Below are 21,298 nucleotides of genomic sequence, written 5' to 3'. Positions count from 1 at the left end.
GAGACCAAAAATTTGATTGGCCTTTTAAAAATTGAATAAACTCAGAACAAAATATTTTGTTACGTTATCCATGCCTACATCCAGCAACATCCGAGCAAAAAATAGCTTCAATAACCTAAAATTGATAAATAGTTCCAATATACCACATAACCTAATTTTATTTTATCATGTTTAAACATATTCAAAAGGGCAATTATATTCGATATTTTTCACAAAGCCACGACTGGACTTTACCCACAGGCCATGATACTGGAATAAAAATTTATAATTGCGTGACAAAAACCAAAGTGCCTCTTATCGTAAAGGACCAAAATCTCACAAAATGGTACAGTTGTGGCCCCACAGTTTACGATTCCAGTCACATTGGACACGGAGCATGTTACACAAAACTCGATATTATACAGAACATATTAAAAAAATATTTTAAATTAAACTTAGTCACTGTTATGAATATAACCGATATAGATGATAAGATTATTAAAAGGAGTAACGAATTAAAGCTGAGTACAACACAAATTGCAAACAAATATGAAAAAGAATTTTTTAGTGACTTGTCACTGTTGCAAGTACAAAAACCGGACATAATTGTGCGGGTTTCGGAAAACATTAACTTGATAATAAAATTTATAGATCAATTAATTAAAAAAAAATATGCCTACAAATCTGGCGATTCTGTTTATTTTGACGTAACTAAATACAACAACTACGGCAAACTACAAAACGTCGGCGACATAAATAACAAAACTGGAGTGAAGAAGTCTTCAGCAGACTTCGCTCTTTGGAAGGGCAGCAAACCTGATGAACCATTTTGGGAGAGCCCCTGGGGAAATGGCAGACCTGGTTGGCACATTGAGTGTTCTGCCTTAGCCACACACCTATTTGGTAAATATTAAACATTTAAATAACTAAATTTGAAAACGACTGTTTCTAGGTTCAAATTTTGATGTTCATGCAGGAGGAATTGATTTGAGGTTTCCTCATCACGAAAATGAGGAAGCTCAATCATGTGCATTTCATGATAACAACCAATGGGTAAATTATTGGCTACACACTGGACATTTACATCTTAAAAACGACGAAAAAATGTCGAAATCATTAAAAAATACTATATCCATTCAACAAATGTTAAAAAATGTGAAACCTGAAGAATTTCGTATGGCTTGTTTGATGTCACATTACCGATCTTTTATGGAATATAGCGATGATTTTATTTTAACTTCCAAAAGTTATTTAAACAAATATAAAAATTTTATTATTGCTTGCAATGAATTTAAAAATGGCACATTAACTGGCACAATTAATAGTGACATTTTAAGAACATTACTTGAAGATACTTCTAACAAAATACATCATTCATTGTGCGACGATTTTGATACTCCTTCAGTAATAAAGTGCTTGAATGAAGCTATTGGTACTGTTAATTCTATGTTGCACTCTTCTGGAAGTAGTACAGATGAAAAAGATCTTGTATATGTGACTGCTTTTGTAAATTTACTTGTAAATACTTTAGATATTTTTAATTTAAGTCTCAAAGACCAAAACAATCTGAGTGATCATACTTTTGTTGAAGTGATGGACATTTTAAATAATTTTAGGCAGGATGTGAGAACTTTAGGTCTAGTTTCAAAAAATAAAGAAGTTTTAAAACTGTGTGATAATGTTAGAAATAATCTTGGTAATCATGGAATTGTTGTTAAAGATCATGGTAAAGTTTCTACTTGGTCAAAATAAATATATACTTATATAAAATTGTTTATTATTTTTAAACTGAGGTAAGTTGACCTATTTACTCAAATGATCAAGCATTTTTTATTTATTTATATTTATATAATAATCAATTTAAAAATAGATTAACGTTCTTTGGACTAACCAATTTCAAATTGACTGATTTATTGTTTAAAAAAATTCCGTAATAAACAAAACACAATAAGGTACAAAAATATTTATCACATAATTTTATGATGAGTCTTATTTGTCTGAGGAGTTTTATCTGTTTTTTCCTAACAAAGAATTAAAATTAAATTATATTTAAAATCTTTGTTATTTTATTTAAAATATTTGTCAATATTTGAACACAGACAATACCTTAATATTTATTGGATAAGTGTTTATATAAAACATGATAAAAATAAGTATTTTGAGAAATTTGACTAGGGAAATCGAAAAATCGTCGAATATAGAGATAAGTTAGATATGAATCAGTCGGACGAGACAAAAATTAATCATGTTTTTTCCAAACAAATCCTATATAAAACGGTGCCACAATTCGTATTTATTATTTCAAATAAGAAGTGCAAAAATGAATGGTCCCATAGTGATTTTTTGTTTAGCCCTTTTGGTAAACCACACGGTAAATATTTATTAACTATACATCTACGTTCCCTAAATTTTATTTATTTTTCAGTTAGGAGATGACCCAATAGTTGAAATTGGTACAGGAAAAATTAGAGGACGAACTGTAAATTATTCAGGAACGATATTTTATTCGTTTCAAGAGATCCCTTATGCCGAACCACCAGTTGGTCTTCTCAGATTCCAAGTAAGTGTCACATCTTGGATTTCTTAACAAATAATTGTTTAACCCACGTGTTTTAGCCTCCAGTACCGAAACGAAATTGGACGGGGATTTTGGATGTGAAGGAGAACACAAAAATCTGCTACCAAATGCAGAAAGACAACGAAATGGAAAACGAAGATTGCTTGTATTTAAATGTTTACACACCTATCGTAAGTGTATTTTAATAAATATGTAATCAAGTTTAATGGGAACTGAAATTTTTAGCCACCTGGTGAAAAAACCAAACTTCCAGTTTTGATATTTATTCACGGCGGTGGATTTGTTGAGGGAAGCTCCATTTTTAGTCAGTATGGACCGCATCGTTTTATGACTCAAGACATTGTTGTGGTCACTTTTAATTATCGATTGGGACCTTTTGGTAATTATTAATTATTTCTATTATTGTTTTATTCATGGGGTTCCAATTGATTTGATAAACCCATTGTTTAATTTTTAATGTTATATATCATATAACATTTATTATTAATCATTAAAAATTAATCATGATTATGGTTTAAGTAGTAAATTAAGTGCACGTGTACATTTTACTATTATTTTAAGTACCTCCTGGTAAATAAGAATGATTATTGAAATAAAAAACAATGATTATGATTTGGGTATTTTCCAATCTAATCTCATCGATTGTAATTGATGTCGATCATTATTAATTCATAAATTAATTACTAATTCTTCTTCAACTGAAGTCAAATATAACAATTTATAATATAATCATAAATATTTTTTAGGATTTTTATCGACAGGGGATACAGTACTTCTAGGAAACAACGGTCTTAAGGACCAGAACCTCGCTTTGAAGTGGGTGCAACAAAACATCGATTTGTTTGGCGGCGATCGAGAAAAGGTGACGATTTACGGCCAAAGTGCCGGAGCTGCTTCGGTCGCTTACCACATGTTGAGTAAAAAATCATCAGGGCTGTTTCGTGCGGCATACTTATCCAGCGGATCCGCCCTTTGTCCATTTGCGTACCAAAGGAACGCTTCGGATTACGCTCACCAACTCGTTTCTCACATCTTCGGACAAGACAGGAGTTTCGAGTCTTTGAGTTTAAGAATGTTCATGACTTTGGCGTCGGCCAAGGATATCGATGTTGCTTCGGGAAGGATTCCTGTAAGGGTACCAAATTTTGCTGTTTTGCATTTTGTTGAATAAACAATTTTTTAGGAGGGTGTTGGAAATGAACAGATGATAAATGGATTTTTCTATGCACCAGTCATCGAGCCCGAACATCCGGATGCCTTTATCACCGAAAGCATGTACGAAAGTTTCTTGAAAGGCGATTTTAACAAAGTACCGACTTTTGTTGGGCTCAATTCCAACGAACTTTACTACATGTACCTAAGTAAATTTTGTTTTGGTATCATTTATACACTTTTAACTTACATAACTAATTGTAGATCCATCATTCAAAGAAAAAGTCGAAGACTACGAAAACCCCGTATCAAATTTGGTAATCGATGACTTTCACATACAAGATGAGCAAAAAAAGCTCGAATGTGGTAAAGCAATAAGAGAGATTTATTCTAACGGCAGTTTGGCGGATGATCTGAAGACTGCAGTAGACGTAATTATAACAAAAGAAAATTTAAATTCGCCAATAAAAGTATTTATTTAGTATTTCAGTGACGTCGGTTTTTCAAAATCGATCATCAGAACTGCGGAAATTTTGGGACAGTACACCGACGTTTATTTTTATGAACTCACTTATGAGTTGAAGTTGTTCAACACATCAAGTAAGAAATTATTTTCCTGAATTTTTGTAAGAATTCGACCAAGTGCTTTTTTAGTACCCAAACCTGTGATCCATGGTGAAGATATTTTGTACATTTGGAATGATCATACATTTCAAAGTAAGGATAACGCAAGAACCAGCGACAGATTAATAAAGTTGATTACAAACTTTGTTAAAACTTTGTAAGTAAATTCAGTACCTAAAAATGGGTAAATTAATAAATCGCATTTTCAGAAATCCAACTCCAACAAAAGATGAATTGTTGGATAATGTGGAAGTTCCGAAGGTGAAAAGTAATTCATTTACTTACGTGGATATTGGTGAATCATTGATGATAAAGGAGAATCCTAAGGGAGACACGTATAAGAAGTGGAAGAAAGTTTATGAGGATTTTGGAGTCAGACCTTTTGACACCTACTAGTTAATCGCCAGTGAAATGTCGAAAATTTTAAGTAATCTCTTCTGTGATTGTTGATTAGATTTATAATTATTTGTGTACAATAAATAAGTTTTGAATTAACATATTTTATTTATTTTAATTTTTATTTAATTAAGCTACCAGCGACGTAAAAGAAAAACAAAATTTAATATGTATCTAGAGGTGCCACAGCATATTTATCATACAAATCGACCCAGAAATTGTAACGTTCCTGTTTAGGATTGACTTTCATTTCTAAAGTTTTATCAAACTCCAAATAGTTGAGTTGGTCAGGGGTCATTTTAGTCCACGTCAAATTTTGCAACAATTCTATCGGTTCTGGCGTTGGATTCCTGCGAAAAACATTTATCATTTCAAATTTATAAAGCTAACTAGCTATCTTACAGATGCTTGGCAAAGTTGGTCAACATGGTGAGATATCGTTTCGAAGTCAAAATATCCTCCTCCCTATAATCACTGATGTGGTCGTTACCACCGTAAGCCCAAAGGTAGTCAGCATCCTCGGCATGTCTACATTTACCACAACCTGAAGATAAAAAAGTATATATGAAATGAACGAAATTGAAGTAACTTTGAAGACTACCTTCTAGGAATAAGTTGTAACCGGGCAACACACCATGGTAGGCAAACTCATAGAAATAAACGTCAGTGTATTTGGATTGAAGTTGAGCGTATTTGATCAATGGTCTGTTGAAACATGTATCGCTGAATTGCTGTAATGATGTGAATTACACACATACAACAGTACTAAATCACTTATACTTACTTTCATTGAACCGCATAAGTGATCATACCAATTGCCATCAACATAAAATTTTTTAATTGTTTGAGCGAGTGTTTCTTTCGTCGTTTCGTCAGTGATATGCATATTTTCTGGGATCACGTATGTTGGGTGTTCGTCTGGTAATATCCGTCTATAATATAATTTGTAAAATGACCCCTTCGAAACAAACATTTGTTAATTTACTGTTGAGTCTATAAAGTCCCTCTTCGGAGGTCATGCCAATGATGAGTGGGACTTTGTTAATGTTTCCTGATTCCAGACTTTCATAAGCTGTTTCGGTGATAAAAGCATCATCGTGTTCTGGTTCAACGACTGGTGCGAAATGAAAACCTTGAGCCATTTCGTCTATGTAACCTACCTAAAATAAAATTGTTTCACTAGCTCTGAACTCGTTATAAATGTGTGATTACATTAACATTGTTGCTGGCGGCGTTCAGATCTTTAGCAGGAACAGTTTGCAGGAAAGATAATAATTTTTCACTGGTGCTCGATTCATTAAAGTTAGGATCAATTAATGTGGCCAATTGGTATGCAATTTTATTGGCGTATCGTTGATAAGCCCAAGGATTTAGAGCAGAACCGCTTTCGGCAAATGCCGCTCGGAACAAGCCTTCAAAACATAATTAAACAAAAGCAAAAAAGAAAATATCTGTTGCATCTACCTTGGGATTGTTTACTGATAATATGAAAAGTGGTGGAGGCTCCGCCAGCACTCAACCCGAAGACCGTCACTTTTGACGGATCACCTCCGAAATAATGGATGTTATCTCGTACCCATTTCAAACCCAAATTCTGATCTTTCAAGCCGAAATTTCCCGGAATCACGGTATTACCTGTCGACAAAAATCCTAAAAAAATTACATGCCTGATTGTGTTCAATTTGGTCAAAACGAATAGTACCGAAAGACCCAACTCTATAATTGACGGTGACCACTATGACGCCATATTCCATAAAATAGTGTGGCCCGTTGGATTCGAACAGTGCATTTCCTTGAACAAATCCTCCGCCGAAAATATGATACATAACTGGCATATTCCCGGTACCATTGACAGGCTGAAACCATTTAAATCATTCCATGCGCTTATTTAAATTATTATTAAAACTTACGACGTAGACATTAAGATAGAGGCAATCTTCAGTTTGCGATTCATCGCTAGATCCAATGTTGTAGCAGAACTTTGTACTTTGGGTACAATCTAAAGTACCGTCCCATTTTTCGGCAGGTTCGGGCGCCTTGAAATTCAACAATTAAACGGTTTTCGCCTCCGGTCACTAATTAATTACCTTAAATCTCAAATCGCCTACTGGAGGTTTGGCAAAAGGAATCTGGGTATACGAATAAAAATCAACTCCTGCTCTAGTTGTGATGACTTTGCCCTTAATTTTTCCATTTGGAAGTTCTAGAATCGGATCATCGGCGATCTTAAATTGTTTGTATAAATTTAGTGCAATTTATTTCACGAATAATGGTAATAACAGTACTTACGACCGAATACAACACACAGGAAATAATAACGAGTTTCAATGAAGGCATCTTTATATCTGAGTTCTGCTGGTGCTCAATTGCCTTTTATATGATTGCGTTATCTGACTTAAAAAAATCGTAATAAATTGTAAAATACCAATCAGAAATCGCGTATTTCGTAAAATTATGTTTACTTTGCACTTATATGAATTGCCCATAATTAATTTATCTCAACAAGAATATAATAAAAATTTTTAATGGAAACATTACGTAGTTCATTTATATAAAAGAAAAAAATTAAAGATATTGCGTTCAAATTGAAATTTTAAACTACAATAAAATACAGTACTTGAAAGTGGAACAATCTCATAAAAATTATATTTTTAGTCCGATTTGTACAATCTTTTTTACAAAATGTGAAGCCTGAAAATATGTACATATAGACACCACGTTTTTGGCATAAAACTAAAACTTGGTTCATTTTTAGAATATGAAAATGAAGGAAATCATACTAGCAAATTTTTTATACCACATATAACTACATTCCCGAATTAAAGAACCTCTGAAATGGGTATACAGTAAGAAAAGCTGTTGATCCGTTTGAATTTAGAGAGAGACATCATGCATGATATAGACAGTAGAAGTCTGTCCCATAGTGGGAGACTTACTGTTTCTATTGCACATGATGTCTCTTTCAGGATTCAGATGAATTACTGTGCTGTATACCAAATTTCATTAAAAAATATGAATATTTAATTCTGTGGACAAATTAAAAATTATCTTTTTATAAATTTATTTTTTTTAATCAAAGCTATTCAACAAACAAAGATAATTTCTCGATAATATTCGAATATTATACTCGTAATATTCAAACTTTATTTCAATCAATACACCGTTTAATTGTATAATCTATCACATCATATCTTTTTATCGTAGGTTCGTAGTTACATTTCTTAACTATTCTTCTTTTCTGAGGTAAGTTTTTCTCATGAGTAATTAATTTACCACAAAAAAGATGGGACAAATACATTGGATTGTACAGTCGATTGGTGAAAGCAAAGTTGTATAATATTTCAATATCGTTGAAAAATAAGATAAATTGAGCTAGTTTTGACGTCTAATCTACAACTTACTTATTTAAAAAGAATAAATTCATAAGAATATAATTTTTCCACATGATTATGAATATGTATAATTTTTTATGAAATTTGTTCTATACCCATTTCAGAGGGTGCTTAATCCAGTAGCATAGTTAAACTTAATATAAATAATTTGCTAGATTGATATATCTTCAATTGTTATGTATAAAAAATTACCAATAGATTTTGATTTTATTCGTAAAAGAATGACACTGGACTAAAAAAATTTTTTTAAGGTATTTCGCTTTTAAAATGGACCACACTGTATATTAAAGTTAACATTTAATGTTTAATCTATATATAGATTTTTATTAAACATAGTTTTTTTAATTGAACAATAATAATTACCTAACTAATAAATTGGTTTTATTTTATAAATAAATTATGGATTCAATGAACTTCTTTAAAAAGGCAAATTTTATTGCACGTGCATCGTTTACATATCGGTATAGCAGATTTCTGTAAGATTGTCTCAACTCCATTGAATAAATTCAATGTTTATATCTATTTTTATCATTTATTATTATGTTAATTTATGAGTATTGTGTTTATGTCGGATTTCAAACACCAATTTTCATGAGATATCATTTTCCAACATGAAAACAAGCTTGCAAAATATCTTAAGTTGGCAGAACAAAAAGCCGATAATCTAACCTAACGGCATTGTTCAATAATTATTACATGGAAAATTTTCAAAATAATACAAAAATGTTTTATTGACATAAATTGAATCTACAACCACCTGAACTGAAAAAAGCCAACAGTCTTCCTGTATATTTCCATTTGTTCTATTGTTGAAAGTACTAGTGGTTCCCACAGAACAACTGACTAAAATGGAACAAAACAGCAATAAACTGATCATACATTACAAACATAACTTCAGAAAATTATGTCTATTTGCTCTACTTTGTCCGTTGATTTGTCTTGTCGTTTGCTTCGTTACCGGATTGTTGTTTCAAACTGATGATGTGCATGAGACTCACTGCCAAGTAAGTGTGCAAAATCAAAATTAAACTTTAGACTACTTTAAATAATTAAATACTTTTTAAAGGTATTTAATATAATTCCTTCGATTAGTGCGATAACGGGGATAAGCCCGCAACGATACTTTTGGAGGATGAGTGTGGCAGTCCACATTGGACCCAGGTTCATAATTGCGGCAGTTTACAGAGCATATCAAAAAAATATGATCGACCAATCGTCGCAACAGCATCTTAAGAAAGCCGCCGAAATGTGGTTGGACGTCGCGTTCTGGTTGAACACGATAGAAGCCGCGTCTCTGACTGGCGTCACGTACATTTCCAACAGGGAAAACTACCGTAAGTTTTGCAGCCGCTTAAAAAGTATATTTCAAAGTTAAAATACATTTCGAATTCAGCGATTCACGAGAAGATGTTCATCGTTTTCGTGCTGAGCAGCTTGTGTCACATGTTGGCGAACATATATGCAATAAAAAAAGTGGCAGCTTCAAGAAACGACTTGGAATCGGTCAGCGAACAAGTGAAGTACAAGAAGAAACTGTTTTTAATTTCCATTCTGAGCACTATCGGACTCGTCGGTTTCTTTTTGCAGCACAGGCTTCTCTGTCACAGAATGGGTAAGGTTTTGAATGCAATAAAGACGAATTTCAAAAATTTAATGTTTGTGTAATTTGCGTTTTGCTCCAGCGTTCAGCATGTTCGCGTTGTGCGAATACATTATAGCGACCGCGAACGTCTACTTTCACTTCACAATAATCAACGATTTTTCAGCGGAGGATATAATTATTGCGCGGGAGCTTCCCCGAAATAAAATCGAATAGTCACATTTTGGGTCACCTAAAGATAGCTAGTCAATTAAATCTTAAGGTAAACCGCAATTTTTAAAGATGGATACTCATTTTAAATAAATCTCAATTAGTATCAACTTAGTTAGTTCTTCCTCTTAATTATTTGTGATAACTTTATTTCGTTATTAGCAGGATTTTACGTAATAAAATAAGTTTGCTCAATTTTCCAAAACGGCAACTAATCAGATCTCGATGTTTTATCACCGAACCACCTAATTATTTAAATCTATACAATGATAGGACCACAAGATATTAAATTCATTGCAATTTTAAACATGTAAAGCTTAATAATGAATAAATTTTTGATTCAAATTGATGTGCTTATTCTTTGAACAGTTGCATTAAAATCTCCTGAAAGAATTTCTGTTTTATGCATTTCTAAGACAATTGGTAGTACCTATTTCTATGAGACTGATTAATTTAAACACTATTGAACTTCCATAACAATTTTTTGTGACTGTCCAAACAATAAAAGCATTTACACAATGAGGGTACTTTTTATACTTAACAAAATATGTTTAGTTTCTTTGTAGATTAGTATAAGGATATTTTATTTCTTTATATACTGTATAACCAATCATAATAATTATCTAACACGCATGTTTAGATTTTACCATTTTAAAATTGTTTATTATGTAGGTTTTATGTAAGGACTTCCACAGTAGTACATAATTTATTGAAACCTAGTCAAATGAAATGTATACATATCTATATTGTTCCAATAAACGTTAAGCAAAATTTGTGCATATTTAAAGGTAAAATTTAATTCCATTTTCTAAAATTCTATAATTTGTAATGTAACTATTTACAAACTGTTATTAAAGATAATAATGTAAAATAATTGTGCAACTTGTTGCTTTCAGCATATCACAGCTGAATATCTAACATAAATATAATTTAAAAGTGTTATCCATATTGAAAAGACCCCAAAACTATAAAAATAAATTTTATATTAACAAATAATAAATTTATATACATATTCATTTAAATAAACTTAAAGTTAAAATTTTAATTTAGTTTATACCGGAATAGTCATTTTGCTCAACCTCAACAGAAAGTCCAACAGATGCATCTGCACCTTAATCTCGATGGGAGTGGACGTCACATAGAATCCGGGCACTCCAGCTTGTTCCAAGATCTGTTGTTGATCGGAAACCTTCTGGTCCAGCTGCAGCACCAAATTCATGTCAAACTTCTTCAAATCTTCCTTCTGCCGCACCATGAACTTCTGCAGCTCCTCGATCTTTCGATCCCTGTCGTTCTCGTACGTTTTGAGTATCTCCTGTTCTTCCTGTTTTTTCATGTTTATGAACTGGAGTCGTTGTTGGTACAGGTGTTGTTCGGTCACGTTTTGGATTTCCATCAGGCCTTTGACGATTTCGAACACTGTTTCGTTCAGAAGGCAATTCGCTAAGCTCGAGAGTAATTCGTAGGGCAGTCGCATCTGGTATTTTGGTGGCAAGTCCCTTGCCATGTTTTGTAACTGCTCTAACAGAAAATAGAGCTTCTTTTGAAGCACCTCTGGGCTCTCTTCGTCCATGATTTTAACCCGCTGTAGAACTCAACCTAAGTATACTCATTAGTTGTTTGGTTCAAAATTGTAAATAAACATTTCTATAGGTTAGGATACGTCAACTATAAGTATGCGATGGCGCTATACAATTTAACCATTAAATCACAGTGATAGTACGGATGTTCGGTAATAGATGGAGATTACTAAATAGAGGTATGAAAAATGAAACATTTAACTTTAAAAAATTGGAAGTTATTTAAACACTTTAGGATTATACAAATCAATAGTAAAATTTAAAATGTCTGAACATCACAATTTTACTAGCCAAGAAAAAATAAATTCTAATTAAAAAAATTAGCTCTAGGGTCGAGGATTTCTAGTAGTTAATAATGGAAGTGTTGTTTCTGCTCTGATATTGTTATAATTTTGTAAGAAAGAATTATGTAATAAATAAACGAATTTAAATTTATAAGAAAAGCTTAATAAATGTATAGGAAAATGTTAACTGTGTATGTGAATGAGTGAATGCGCTACCGACCGACAGATGGTCGTTACATCCCTCCAGCAGACGCGTCTATTTACGTATTTTGATCGCAACGAGCAGAGGAGAGGAACGGAAGAAAACTGGCTTCGGAACGCTTACTATGCGCGTAGCGTGTGCGCGGTAGCGATCGCGTTGTCTAGATTCTTTGTACCATTCCTGGCATACCAATAACAGACTAACTCCTCATATTTACGGACGAAAATCCGTCCTAATTATCCGTAAACGCGCCGAAGAGGGCCGCATCTTCGATTTTGGTAAGTACCTAGATGTTTAAGCACGGTTTTCATACAGTTCGTGCGGTGTTTCGGGCTAAATTATCCGTTAGAATGCGAGCAATGTGTCCACAATTCCTCCAATACTTTACATACTTGTCATGCTTGTTGTTACGAACTCCCGACGATTGTCATCGTCGGCGGGCCTCGTTCCACTCGAATTTTGAATTTGAAAATAACGCAATTGCGCTACGGAAACGTGTGTGTCGGACCAAATTCAATCGGAATCGATTCCGTTTTTCCTGGTAAATGTGCACATAGTGAAATGCAAGTGGACAACGGTCGACGGTCGACGGACGACGGACGGCGGACAATCGGATCGGATGTGCCTCCAGTTGGATCATCGGGCGCCCGCAACCGACCTGACTTGACACTCTGAACAGTGCCCCAAATTTATGATTGTGTGATGTGATTTTTATTTTGTTTTAACACCCACAATTTGTTCGTTCAGTGCTCCAGGATTTGATTCTAACGGCTCCGAATAGTGCGCCACCAAAAAGGATTATTAACCCTTCACGAACTTTACTGGCATGTACTTAGGTATATTACTTGTTGTGGCACAAATTCATTTTCCCAAAAAAAAACACCCCACGAAACTGTATCAGCTCATTATTTTATTTTCTCTCATAATCATCTCGTTTATTGTGTTAATCACGTCCGTTGAATTACCTCAACCCCGAAATAATTTTGCTAATACTTTCACCAAAATGTTCGTTTAATGGTTTTTTAATTCGCGGAACCAGACGGTTTCGGTTTCGGTGACGATTTGTTTATGTCCGTCTGCGACAGTTTACCTGTAAAATACGTTTCAATGGCCGTTTTATCTATGTTTGTTCGGTGCAAACCGACAAGTGCACAATGACAACAATTCCTGAAACTTTCAGACCAACTTGTTAAATAAAAGTTCAATATGAAAAGTTGGGCGCCAATTTTCTCGTTCGTTTAATTTAAATTGTTGACAATTATAGTGATTATATGTATACATTTCGAGTAAATATAATTAAATTAATAAGAATTAACAAGTATATATTTTATAAATATCAAAAAGTTATCTAAAATATATTTTTTAACAAAAGTTGGGGCCAATATATACGAATATTTCTAATTCTGGTTCATTTTGAAGATATCATATACATTTCTATATATAATAATCAAATTAGTATGCAATAATGATTTATTTTAATTAAATATTCAAATGTTTAGTAAAATATAATTTCTAGCAAAAGTTGGGCGCCAATGCTTAATAATAATTTGTCAATTCTGGTTAACTTTATATTATAATATATTTCAAACTATCACCATTATATTATTATGTAATAATAAGTTTTCTTTAAATAAATTTTGAAATGTTTAGTAAAATATATTTTCTAACAAAAGTTGGGCGCCAATGTTCACGAATATTTCCAGTTCTGGTTGATTTTGAAGATATCACATATATTTCTATCTAATACATTCAAATTAATACGTAATAATGATTTTTGTTAAATTAATTATTCAAATATTTAGTAAAATAATTTCTAGTAAAAGTTGAGCGCTAATGCTTGCGAATATTTTCAATTCTGGTTAACTTTATATTTTTATATATTTCAAACTAACACAATATTATTATGTAATAATAAGTTTTCTTTAAATAAATATTGAATGAAATGTTTAGTAAAATATATTTTTTAACTAAAGTTGGTCGCCAATGTTCACGAATATTTCAAATTTTAGTTGATTTTAAAGGTATCACATATATTTCTATATATATCTAATACAATAAAATTATTATGTAATAATAACTTTTCTTTAGATAAATTTTGAAATGTTCTGTAAAATATAATTTCTAACAAAAGTTGGGCGCCAATATTTATGATTATTTCTAATTTTGGTTAATTTTACTGTTATCTTATATATTTCGATTCAACACATTAAAATTAATGTGTATTAACGAGCTTTCTTTGAATAAATGTTGAATTGTTTAGTAGAATATAATTCCTAGTAAAAGTTGGGCGCCCAACTTATATGTTCCAATTAGAAATTATATATCATTTTGTTTATTTGAAATTGAAATGTTTCTTTAAAATGTTAATTATTCTATGCAGTTGAAAAATAATAAATAAGATTATATATTAATAATTATTATACTTGCTTGCATATAATAATCTTGAAAACGGTTAGTTAAAGAAAAGTGAAACGAAGAATAGTTTTTATGTGTTTAAACCTTAATGTTTTTAAATTGTTAATTACGGAATATAAACAAATAGAAAATTAATATTTCGATTCAGTATAGTTAAATTAATAATTATTAATTATGAGTTTGCATTTAATATTTTTAATTACGTATACGTTTAGTAAAAGAAAATTTTCTAATAAAACATTAAAAGTTGGGCGCCAGTTTATAACTGCTAATTAAATGAATATGTAATTAAAGTTTGTTTTACCGGATTTGCTGTATTTGAATGGACAATTTCTACTTTTAAATGCTTCTTTAGCATGATTAAAATGTTTCTTTGTAAAAGTTTTCCTACTGTCATTAGTTAGACGTTAATATTATTGAAAGTTGCGTCTACATAAAGGGACTGACTAATTATTTGCTTTGCTTCATACGTTTACGATGTTTTTGTTGTAAATTTTAACAGCAACTCGAGTTTGCTGACGGTTCTGTTAACATGATTAATTCAGACGTTTTTTTAACTTTTTTACATCGATATAGTTGTCATATTATCATTGTTACTAACTTAGTTAAAGTTAAATTGATTAATTATATCTTTTTACTGATATAACAATCTATTCTTTATCATAATTTTAATTAAAATTCGATCATAAAAACTATAAGTGAAATTAATATCCCTAATTCGACTAAATCTAAAGCCTTTAAGACATTTTTAAATTGAAATCCATAAAACCGGACATAAACTCGAAGGTTGCAAACACAATAACCATATTCCACGGAGGATTAGCATCGCAACTCGCACTGGAAACTCTTGCGTTAACACAAGTTGTAATATAAAAAAATATAAAAGGACAATAAATTTTAGTTGGACGTCACGAAATGACGCAATTACGATACGAACACATATTTCCGATAAATCGGTTACGTTTTATTTTCGAATCCTGTTAATTATTCTCGAAAGATTGGTAAACAGTTTGAAGTGCATTCGGTAAAAGTTACGTACGATACTCCTTTTATATTTAGATATGTGATTTATGATGCGGACGACGCGAAATTCGCACGTTGCCAATCCAATTTAAATAATTAATCGCAATTTGAAATTTCCATCGTCGCGTATTTGTCTGGTTTTCCGAAATATTATCGGATGTTTGTTTTCGAGAAACGGCCGAACTGTTTTGTATCGTGCGGAGTCTGTTGGTTGCAAACCGAGGCGAGAAGAGTTTATTTTCAATCCGTCTAATTATATCCGAATCGACGGTGCAACTTTGCAACTCGTCGTCAGTTTTGTGGCCGTCACTGCTGTTGCACTTCGATTTAAATACGATAATACACTTTTTAAGCCGTCAGTTTTTATCTGGTTATTGTTTTAAACTGGAATTGTTCGTAGACAAAGGGCTTTTAATGTTTGTACAAAATAAAAAACGTTTAAGTTGACTATTATACCTATTTTTTATGCTTTGGAGCTTCAACAATGAATTTATATTCATTGGAATTATGAGGTGTTCTTCTTGAACCACCAAATACAAATTGTAAGAGCCCTCAAAATATTATTGAGTTCGAAATCAAACCTCGACACTCACTCGGCACATGCATCCATTAGCGATCGTCTTTTTTCCATGAACAATGTGGTTCAGCCGTTTCGGAAAAAGATCCAGACAATACCGTGGCCAGAATCTCAGACGATCGGACGAATCAGACGATCAGGCTCGTGGAGTATGCCGTTCGGTCGGCATTCCACCTGATGAATTATTTCGGATTGTTTCGCGGCCATTTATAAAATAGTGCACCGGTCAATTCGGTAAAAACGGCGCGACTCAAGAATAACATTCCTATTAAACAACGGACGAACATAAATCGGAGACCAAACAAAACCGAACCCGATTTATTTCGACACTCTTATTGGGAATTTTTAAAGTATGCTTTTACTGTGTGCTTTTTCTTGTTGGTTTTTAGCAAATCACAAATATAGGCAAAGGTTTCCTCTATAGAAATATCAATTTATAACGAACGTAACCCAGACTAATTATGTGTACAAATAAATTGTTCAATGCGACTTAGAAATCGGTATAAATTTACAGTGATCGCATTTAACACAGTGTTGTTTTTCAATTTCATTATCTAACTAAAAATTAGCTAATTAGTTTTAACGATTATCCAGTGCGGAGATAATTATTATAATTAATATTAGCTACTTGTCTATATATAATAATAGAAAGTGAATTGTTTGTATATACAGGAGTAGTTTTAACGTTTACATTTAATATTTTTTCTTAATTTTAAAATATAATTGTATATATTACGTTCATCATCATAAAAAAAGATAACATCAACGTCCGATAAACCGGTTATCAGTAATATTAATAAAAATTATCGCACAATTGTAACGATTAGAGAAATTATCTGTCGATGCATTGTCAGCATCCACACAAATAAATTATTATATACCAATAAACATTGACGTCAAATTTGATCATTCGGCTTAGTAATTTATAAATCCAGTTGGCAATATACAAGTGGGTTTAAAAGACAACCGGACAATGAAAACAATGCCGGACGATAATTTTCAATCGACTTACCGATACGTATTTATTACGGACGCACGTTTCGATTTATCGCGGAAAAAATCGTGAATCACCCCGATATATTAGATTTTATTGTCACTATATTTTTGTCAATAATTTTTTTTGTTTTAATAACGTCAGATAGATATGTTTTTATGTATTTTATTTACAATAGAAATGTTTAATATATTTTAGATAAATATTTTTATAAATTTTATTATCTTATTTTATTATATATATATATTACATATAAATATTTTTCTTGAAATTTAAATTGGTACAAATATCTCAAATATTAAAGATACTGTTTTTTTTATTAGAATTTAGATAAATATTTTAATAACTTTATTTTTTATATATTTAATAAATTTTTAATTGTTTCGTATTTTATTTAATATTTAAATATTTTTTTCGAATATTAAAAATAATATTTTTTATTATTTTGTTTTATTTTATAAATTTTAATAAATATTGTATTTTTCTTTATATTTTGTAGATTTTATTATTTTATTTTATATATTTAATAAATTTCGTATTTTTTCGTATTTTATTTAGTAATCAATGCAAGTATGAAATTTATATTTGTAAAAATATTCAAAATAATGATTTCAAAGTTTTGCGAACATTGAAAACAATATTTTTATTAGATTTCAATCAAAATATAAAATTTAAATTTATGAAAAAAAGTATTTCTAATATAAAACACATTACTTTTTTATTAGAATTTAGAAGAATATTCTTATAAATTTTATTATTATAATTTATTATATATAGTTTAATATATATTTTTTAAATAAATATATTATATACAAATATTTTTCTTCATATATCATTTGGAAATCAATGAAATTATGAAATTTAAATTGTTACACATATCTTAAATGAATATTTCAGGGCATTTCAAATATTGAATATAATGTTTTTATTAAAATTTAGATAAATATTTTAATAATTTTATTTTTTATATATTTAAATAATGATTTTAAAATTCTGTTGAACATTAAAAATAATATTTTTTGTTATATTTTAAATGCAACTTTTTCAATTTTATTATTTTGTTTTATTTTATAAATTTTAATAAACATCGTATTTTTCTTTATATTTTATAAATTTTATTATTTTATTTTATACATTTAATAAATTTCGTATTTTTTCTATTTAGTAATCAACGAAATTATGATATTTAATATCCAAAATAATGATTTAAATGTTTTACGAACATTGAAAACAATATTTTTATTAGATTTTAAGGAAATATTTTTATAAAATTTTATTACTTCATTTTATTTTAAATGTTTTAAAATTATGTCAGACATTGAAAACAGTATTTTTTATGATATTTGAGATAAATGTCTCTACAAATTTTTGTAATTTATTTAATATATTTAATATATTTTAGTATATACATAATTCAGAAATCAATGAAATTATGAAATTTAAATTAGTAAAAATATCCAATAGTATTTCGAATATTCGAACTTTTTTAAAACAAGCATAGAGAAGAACAGAGATTTTCGTTAGAAAAATTTTAAAATATCATTAACATTTCATTTTATTTTTTATATTAGAAATAATTTGATTAGTTTTTAGATCGATTTTGTACATTGTTATTGGATATATTTACAATTTTTCATTCATTATGAGATATACATCTCTTTTTGGGATGGCTGCCATTTCTACTAGATGTTCCCTCATTTAGTCTTCCACTGCATTGTTTGTCTTCCTATTGTAAACGAAGGAGCATACTCCATCAGAGTAGAATCCAACTCGTTTTTTATCTTGGTTGGTTTGAAACCTTTGAAATGGAAGTATTGAATCACACGATGAACAAGTTTTCTCTATGTTTACAAATTTCAGAAGCATCTTGAAACCTGAAACTTCATCAAAGTAATTAAAAAATAAAGTGACCACTACCTGCCTCTTACACTCTGAGGATTTATACGTTCTTGCTACTTTATTTTTAACTGAGGAAAACTGGAAAATTTTATCTAAAACATTTTTGTATCTCCCATAACAAAGTACATAATGGGGGATGGAAATGTATCGAATAACCCCGGGAAAAAATACACGAGACATTTCCACGATGGAAAAGTCGGATGTTCGCAATCGGATTTATAATAGACCGGCCTCGGGTTTTCTGGAGGTTATCGTGCGTCACCGTTCCGAAAATAAACGCTCGCAGGTTTCGTGTGCCGCTGATTCTCTAGTCGGTTGAACCGGGAGCGGCTCTAACGGTAAACCGTCTGCATCTCCTTTCCATCTCTTCGGATGCTGTTCCACATGGACCGCGAATCGTACGCAGGTGTTTTTCCTCGAATGTGGAACAATGGTGATTTCGACACTTCTTATCGCTGTGACTAAGCGCTCGTCGGACTCTATCAATTTTTAAAAATGATGTCATACTCCCGACGAAAAATAAACGCGATTAACTATTGTTTTAGATAACGTACGATAAGTCTGGTTGGGATACTAATAATAACCTAATACGGATTTGATGTAATTTAAGGGCCAGTGATGGAACTGCAATTAATTCTGTTCGTATCTCAATTATTTTAATGAAGGATATTCGCAATCGGATTTATCGTGAATCATACTGCGCCAATTACCACTTAATTGTTAGATTCGAAAAGGTAACTGTTGAACCCCGTAATTACTTCCTCGACGCGATTCCAGAATGTTGCCGCTTCACAATTTTTCATTTCACTCTTTAAATTACTCAATCGTCGAATGGCAAAAAGCAAAGCGACTTTTAATTCGCAATATCCGTTTCACGTAAACAAACGCATTGGCCACTTGGAAATTGAAATTGGAACAATTGTTATTATCATCAATATTTTAGAGTGTTGTTGTCGCATTTTGGCCTTCGAAAATGGAAAGAAACGAACAATCTTTAACGTAATGCAGTAAGACAGTTTTACAAACAAGGTGAATTGATATATGGAATAAACTATTCCACACCTACATATAAATTAACAATGAAATATGACCTTGTTCAAACAGTTGATTGGTTTTTAAAGGCAATGTTGTGAACAAAACCATTTCTAATTTACATTTGATTCACATAAACACTTTTCAATCAATTATTTTTTGCTCTTTATCTCCTAGATATTTAGTTTTTTACCGAGTGTTTGGAAACTAAAGTAAAATATTTAAGGAAGATTTTTTGATTTATTAAAAAATTATTTTTTTTATAATAGCATTTTAGATATTTTAGTAAAACTCAGCCAGATGTATTTTTGATATACAACTTGTTGTATTTCTTAAAGTGGCGTTCGTGTAGAATTTGGGCCAAATATTTTCTTGGAACAAAAAATTTATTCTTATTCACTTCTGATCAAATTTTACTTCTACTCATGGTTACACCATTGAAAGAAATAAAAGAAAATATTGAAATATTGTGTATTTGAAAATGCCTTTTGATGCAGTGATATCGTATACAGAGTGCTCCATCTTAAAACTTCATTAGAAGTTTATGGAGTATTAATTTCAAATCGATACTTCTTTCAGTTTAGCTTTAAGGAACGATGTCGGGCATAGAAATAAATTATAAAACCAATTGTATTGAATATAGGGTTTGGTTGCTTTACTTATGAACCCTGTCTGAAATAAAATGTTATATAAAAACTACGTAAATAGTATAGTAGATATCCGTATATAAATTGAGGTACGAAATGTTTATTACACTTTTTAATTATAAAACTAATTTAAATTAAAAAGAATGGTTCTTTTAATAATATGATTATGTTTTTTTTTTTAATTTGTTGCTCTACATATGAGCGATAGTGTATGTCCAAAAAGTTTTTATTTTGAGATATAGGGCGGTAAAATTTATATTATTTTTTATATTTGTGATATTACTCTGGATATTTTAATGAAATTTGGTACAATAATCAAGAAGTATTTTCTGATGTGCAATATTTATTTTTCCCATTAATTGACCTAAATATTTTTATAGAAAAATATGGTACACCATTACTTTTTCTCTTTCAAACATTACTTTTATGTTAATATTTAAGCAAATTTGATCTCTTGATAATTTTCTGTATAATTTCGTCAATATTATATATTTTATATTAATGATATTGAAAAGTATACGAACTAATAAATTTGTTAACATAAAATTTCTAATGCTTCACCAAACAATTTGTATAATAGATAATATTGAAAATTAAGATAAAAACGGATCGACTTAGTAGTCGTAATTGGGCGTATGATGCGGCGTGAAAGTGTGCGAGCAAAGAAGGAGCAAAGAAACCGACCATCAACATCAACAACATCAACAGGTTGTT

General features: G+C 30.6%; 6 protein-coding genes across 11 annotated transcripts in view; 4 read left to right on the top strand and 2 right to left on the bottom strand.

Moving 5' to 3' along the window:
- Window positions 1-152: 152 nt before the first annotated feature.
- On the top strand, window positions 153-1,743 carry LOC109601009 (probable cysteine--tRNA ligase, mitochondrial). The gene is made up of 2 exons (XM_020017209.2): window positions 153-882; window positions 932-1,743. Exons 1-2 carry the CDS (start codon window positions 168-170, stop codon window positions 1,729-1,731), a joined length of 1,515 nt encoding a protein of 504 aa, XP_019872768.2. The 5' UTR covers window positions 153-167; the 3' UTR covers window positions 1,732-1,743.
- Window positions 1,744-2,391: 648 nt separating this feature from the next.
- Window positions 2,392-4,824, top strand: LOC109601002 (cholinesterase 1). The gene is made up of 9 exons (XM_020017202.2): window positions 2,392-2,539; window positions 2,596-2,727; window positions 2,783-2,936; window positions 3,304-3,686; window positions 3,741-3,918; window positions 3,974-4,140; window positions 4,192-4,309; window positions 4,364-4,490; window positions 4,543-4,824. Exons 2-9 carry the CDS (start codon window positions 2,665-2,667, stop codon window positions 4,727-4,729), a joined length of 1,377 nt encoding a protein of 458 aa, XP_019872761.2. The 5' UTR covers window positions 2,392-2,539; window positions 2,596-2,664; the 3' UTR covers window positions 4,730-4,824.
- Window positions 4,825-4,875: 51 nt separating this feature from the next.
- LOC109601004 (juvenile hormone esterase-like) lies at window positions 4,876-7,115 on the bottom strand. 2 transcript variants are annotated; one of them, XM_049965189.1, is made up of 11 exons: window positions 7,019-7,115; window positions 6,817-6,954; window positions 6,640-6,765; window positions 6,432-6,585; window positions 6,194-6,379; window positions 5,942-6,141; window positions 5,715-5,889; window positions 5,514-5,661; window positions 5,331-5,460; window positions 5,132-5,273; window positions 4,876-5,079 (listed from the first exon to the last, which is right to left on the bottom strand). In XM_049965189.1, exons 1-8 carry the CDS (start codon window positions 7,064-7,066, stop codon window positions 5,627-5,629), a joined length of 1,062 nt encoding a protein of 353 aa, XP_049821146.1. In that variant the 5' UTR covers window positions 7,067-7,115; the 3' UTR covers window positions 4,876-5,079; window positions 5,132-5,273; window positions 5,331-5,460; window positions 5,514-5,626. The 2 variants fall into 2 exon arrangements, with proteins under 2 accessions (XP_049821146.1, XP_049821145.1); XM_049965188.1 differs by lacking the exons at window positions 4,876-5,079; window positions 5,132-5,273; window positions 5,331-5,460 and having other exon boundaries at window positions 5,654-5,889.
- A 1,557-nt stretch (window positions 7,116-8,672) lies between these two features.
- On the top strand, window positions 8,673-10,712 carry LOC109601005 (post-GPI attachment to proteins factor 2-like). Its single transcript, XM_020017204.2, has 4 exons — window positions 8,673-9,125; window positions 9,188-9,455; window positions 9,515-9,733; window positions 9,804-10,712. The coding sequence occupies exons 1-4, from the start codon at window positions 8,970-8,972 to the stop codon at window positions 9,935-9,937; spliced, it is 777 nt and encodes a 258-aa protein (XP_019872763.2). The 5' UTR covers window positions 8,673-8,969; the 3' UTR covers window positions 9,938-10,712.
- Window positions 10,713-10,897: 185 nt separating this feature from the next.
- Window positions 10,898-11,625, bottom strand: LOC109601006 (gonadal protein gdl). The gene has a single exon (XM_020017205.2). The coding sequence runs from the start codon at window positions 11,502-11,504 to the stop codon at window positions 10,983-10,985; it is 522 nt and encodes a 173-aa protein (XP_019872764.1). The 5' UTR covers window positions 11,505-11,625; the 3' UTR covers window positions 10,898-10,982.
- A 505-nt stretch (window positions 11,626-12,130) lies between these two features.
- LOC109603448 (transcriptional enhancer factor TEF-1) overlaps window positions 12,131-21,298 on the top strand; it is a 67,805-nt gene continuing 58,637 nt past the window's right edge. The window contains exon 1 of one of the 5 annotated variants that reach the window (XM_049965754.1): window positions 12,131-12,275. Coding sequence is in view for 2 of the 5 variants with exons in the window: in XM_049965752.1 (XP_049821709.1) it covers window positions 12,824-12,833 (10 nt within the window). In the remaining 3 variants the exon portion in view is untranslated. Of the gene's footprint in view, window positions 12,276-12,360; window positions 12,834-21,298 lie in introns of those variants that run through there. The other 4 variants (XM_049965755.1, XM_049965752.1, XM_049965756.1 and 1 more) reach the window with 4 other exon arrangements.

This window comes from Aethina tumida, chromosome 3 (genome assembly GCF_024364675.1).
Source record: "Aethina tumida isolate Nest 87 chromosome 3, icAetTumi1.1, whole genome shotgun sequence".
In the NCBI taxonomy this organism is placed as follows: domain Eukaryota; kingdom Metazoa; phylum Arthropoda; class Insecta; order Coleoptera; family Nitidulidae; genus Aethina; species Aethina tumida.
This window is presented reverse-complemented; position numbering and strand designations above follow the sequence as displayed.

Coding starts and splice junctions, on each gene's coding strand:
- LOC109601009 (XM_020017209.2), top strand. CDS start 168: ATGTTTAAACATATTCAAAAGGGCAATTATATTCGATATTTTTCACAA. Junction 883..931: donor CTTAGCCACACACCTATTTG/GTAAATATTAAA, acceptor GACTGTTTCTAG/GTTCAAATTTTGATGTTCAT.
- LOC109601002 (XM_020017202.2), top strand. CDS start 2,665: ATGCAGAAAGACAACGAAATGGAAAACGAAGATTGCTTGTATTTAAAT. Junction 2,728..2,782: donor TAAATGTTTACACACCTATC/GTAAGTGTATTT, acceptor TGAAATTTTTAG/CCACCTGGTGAAAAAACCAA. Junction 3,919..3,973: donor ACTTTACTACATGTACCTAA/GTAAATTTTGTT, acceptor AACTAATTGTAG/ATCCATCATTCAAAGAAAAA.
- LOC109601004 (XM_049965188.1), bottom strand. CDS start 7,066: ATGCCTTCATTGAAACTCGTTATTATTTCCTGTGTGTTGTATTCGGTC. Junction 6,380..6,431: donor TTATAGAGTTGGGTCTTTCG/GTACTATTCGTT, acceptor TAATTTTTTTAG/GATTTTTGTCGACAGGTAAT. Junction 6,142..6,193: donor TATCAGTAAACAATCCCAAG/GTAGATGCAACA, acceptor TATGTTTTGAAG/GCTTGTTCCGAGCGGCATTT.
- LOC109601005 (XM_020017204.2), top strand. CDS start 8,970: ATGGAACAAAACAGCAATAAACTGATCATACATTACAAACATAACTTC. Junction 9,126..9,187: donor TGCATGAGACTCACTGCCAA/GTAAGTGTGCAA, acceptor TACTTTTTAAAG/GTATTTAATATAATTCCTTC. Junction 9,456..9,514: donor TTCCAACAGGGAAAACTACC/GTAAGTTTTGCA, acceptor TTTCGAATTCAG/CGATTCACGAGAAGATGTTC.
- LOC109601006 (XM_020017205.2), bottom strand. CDS start 11,504: ATGGACGAAGAGAGCCCAGAGGTGCTTCAAAAGAAGCTCTATTTTCTG.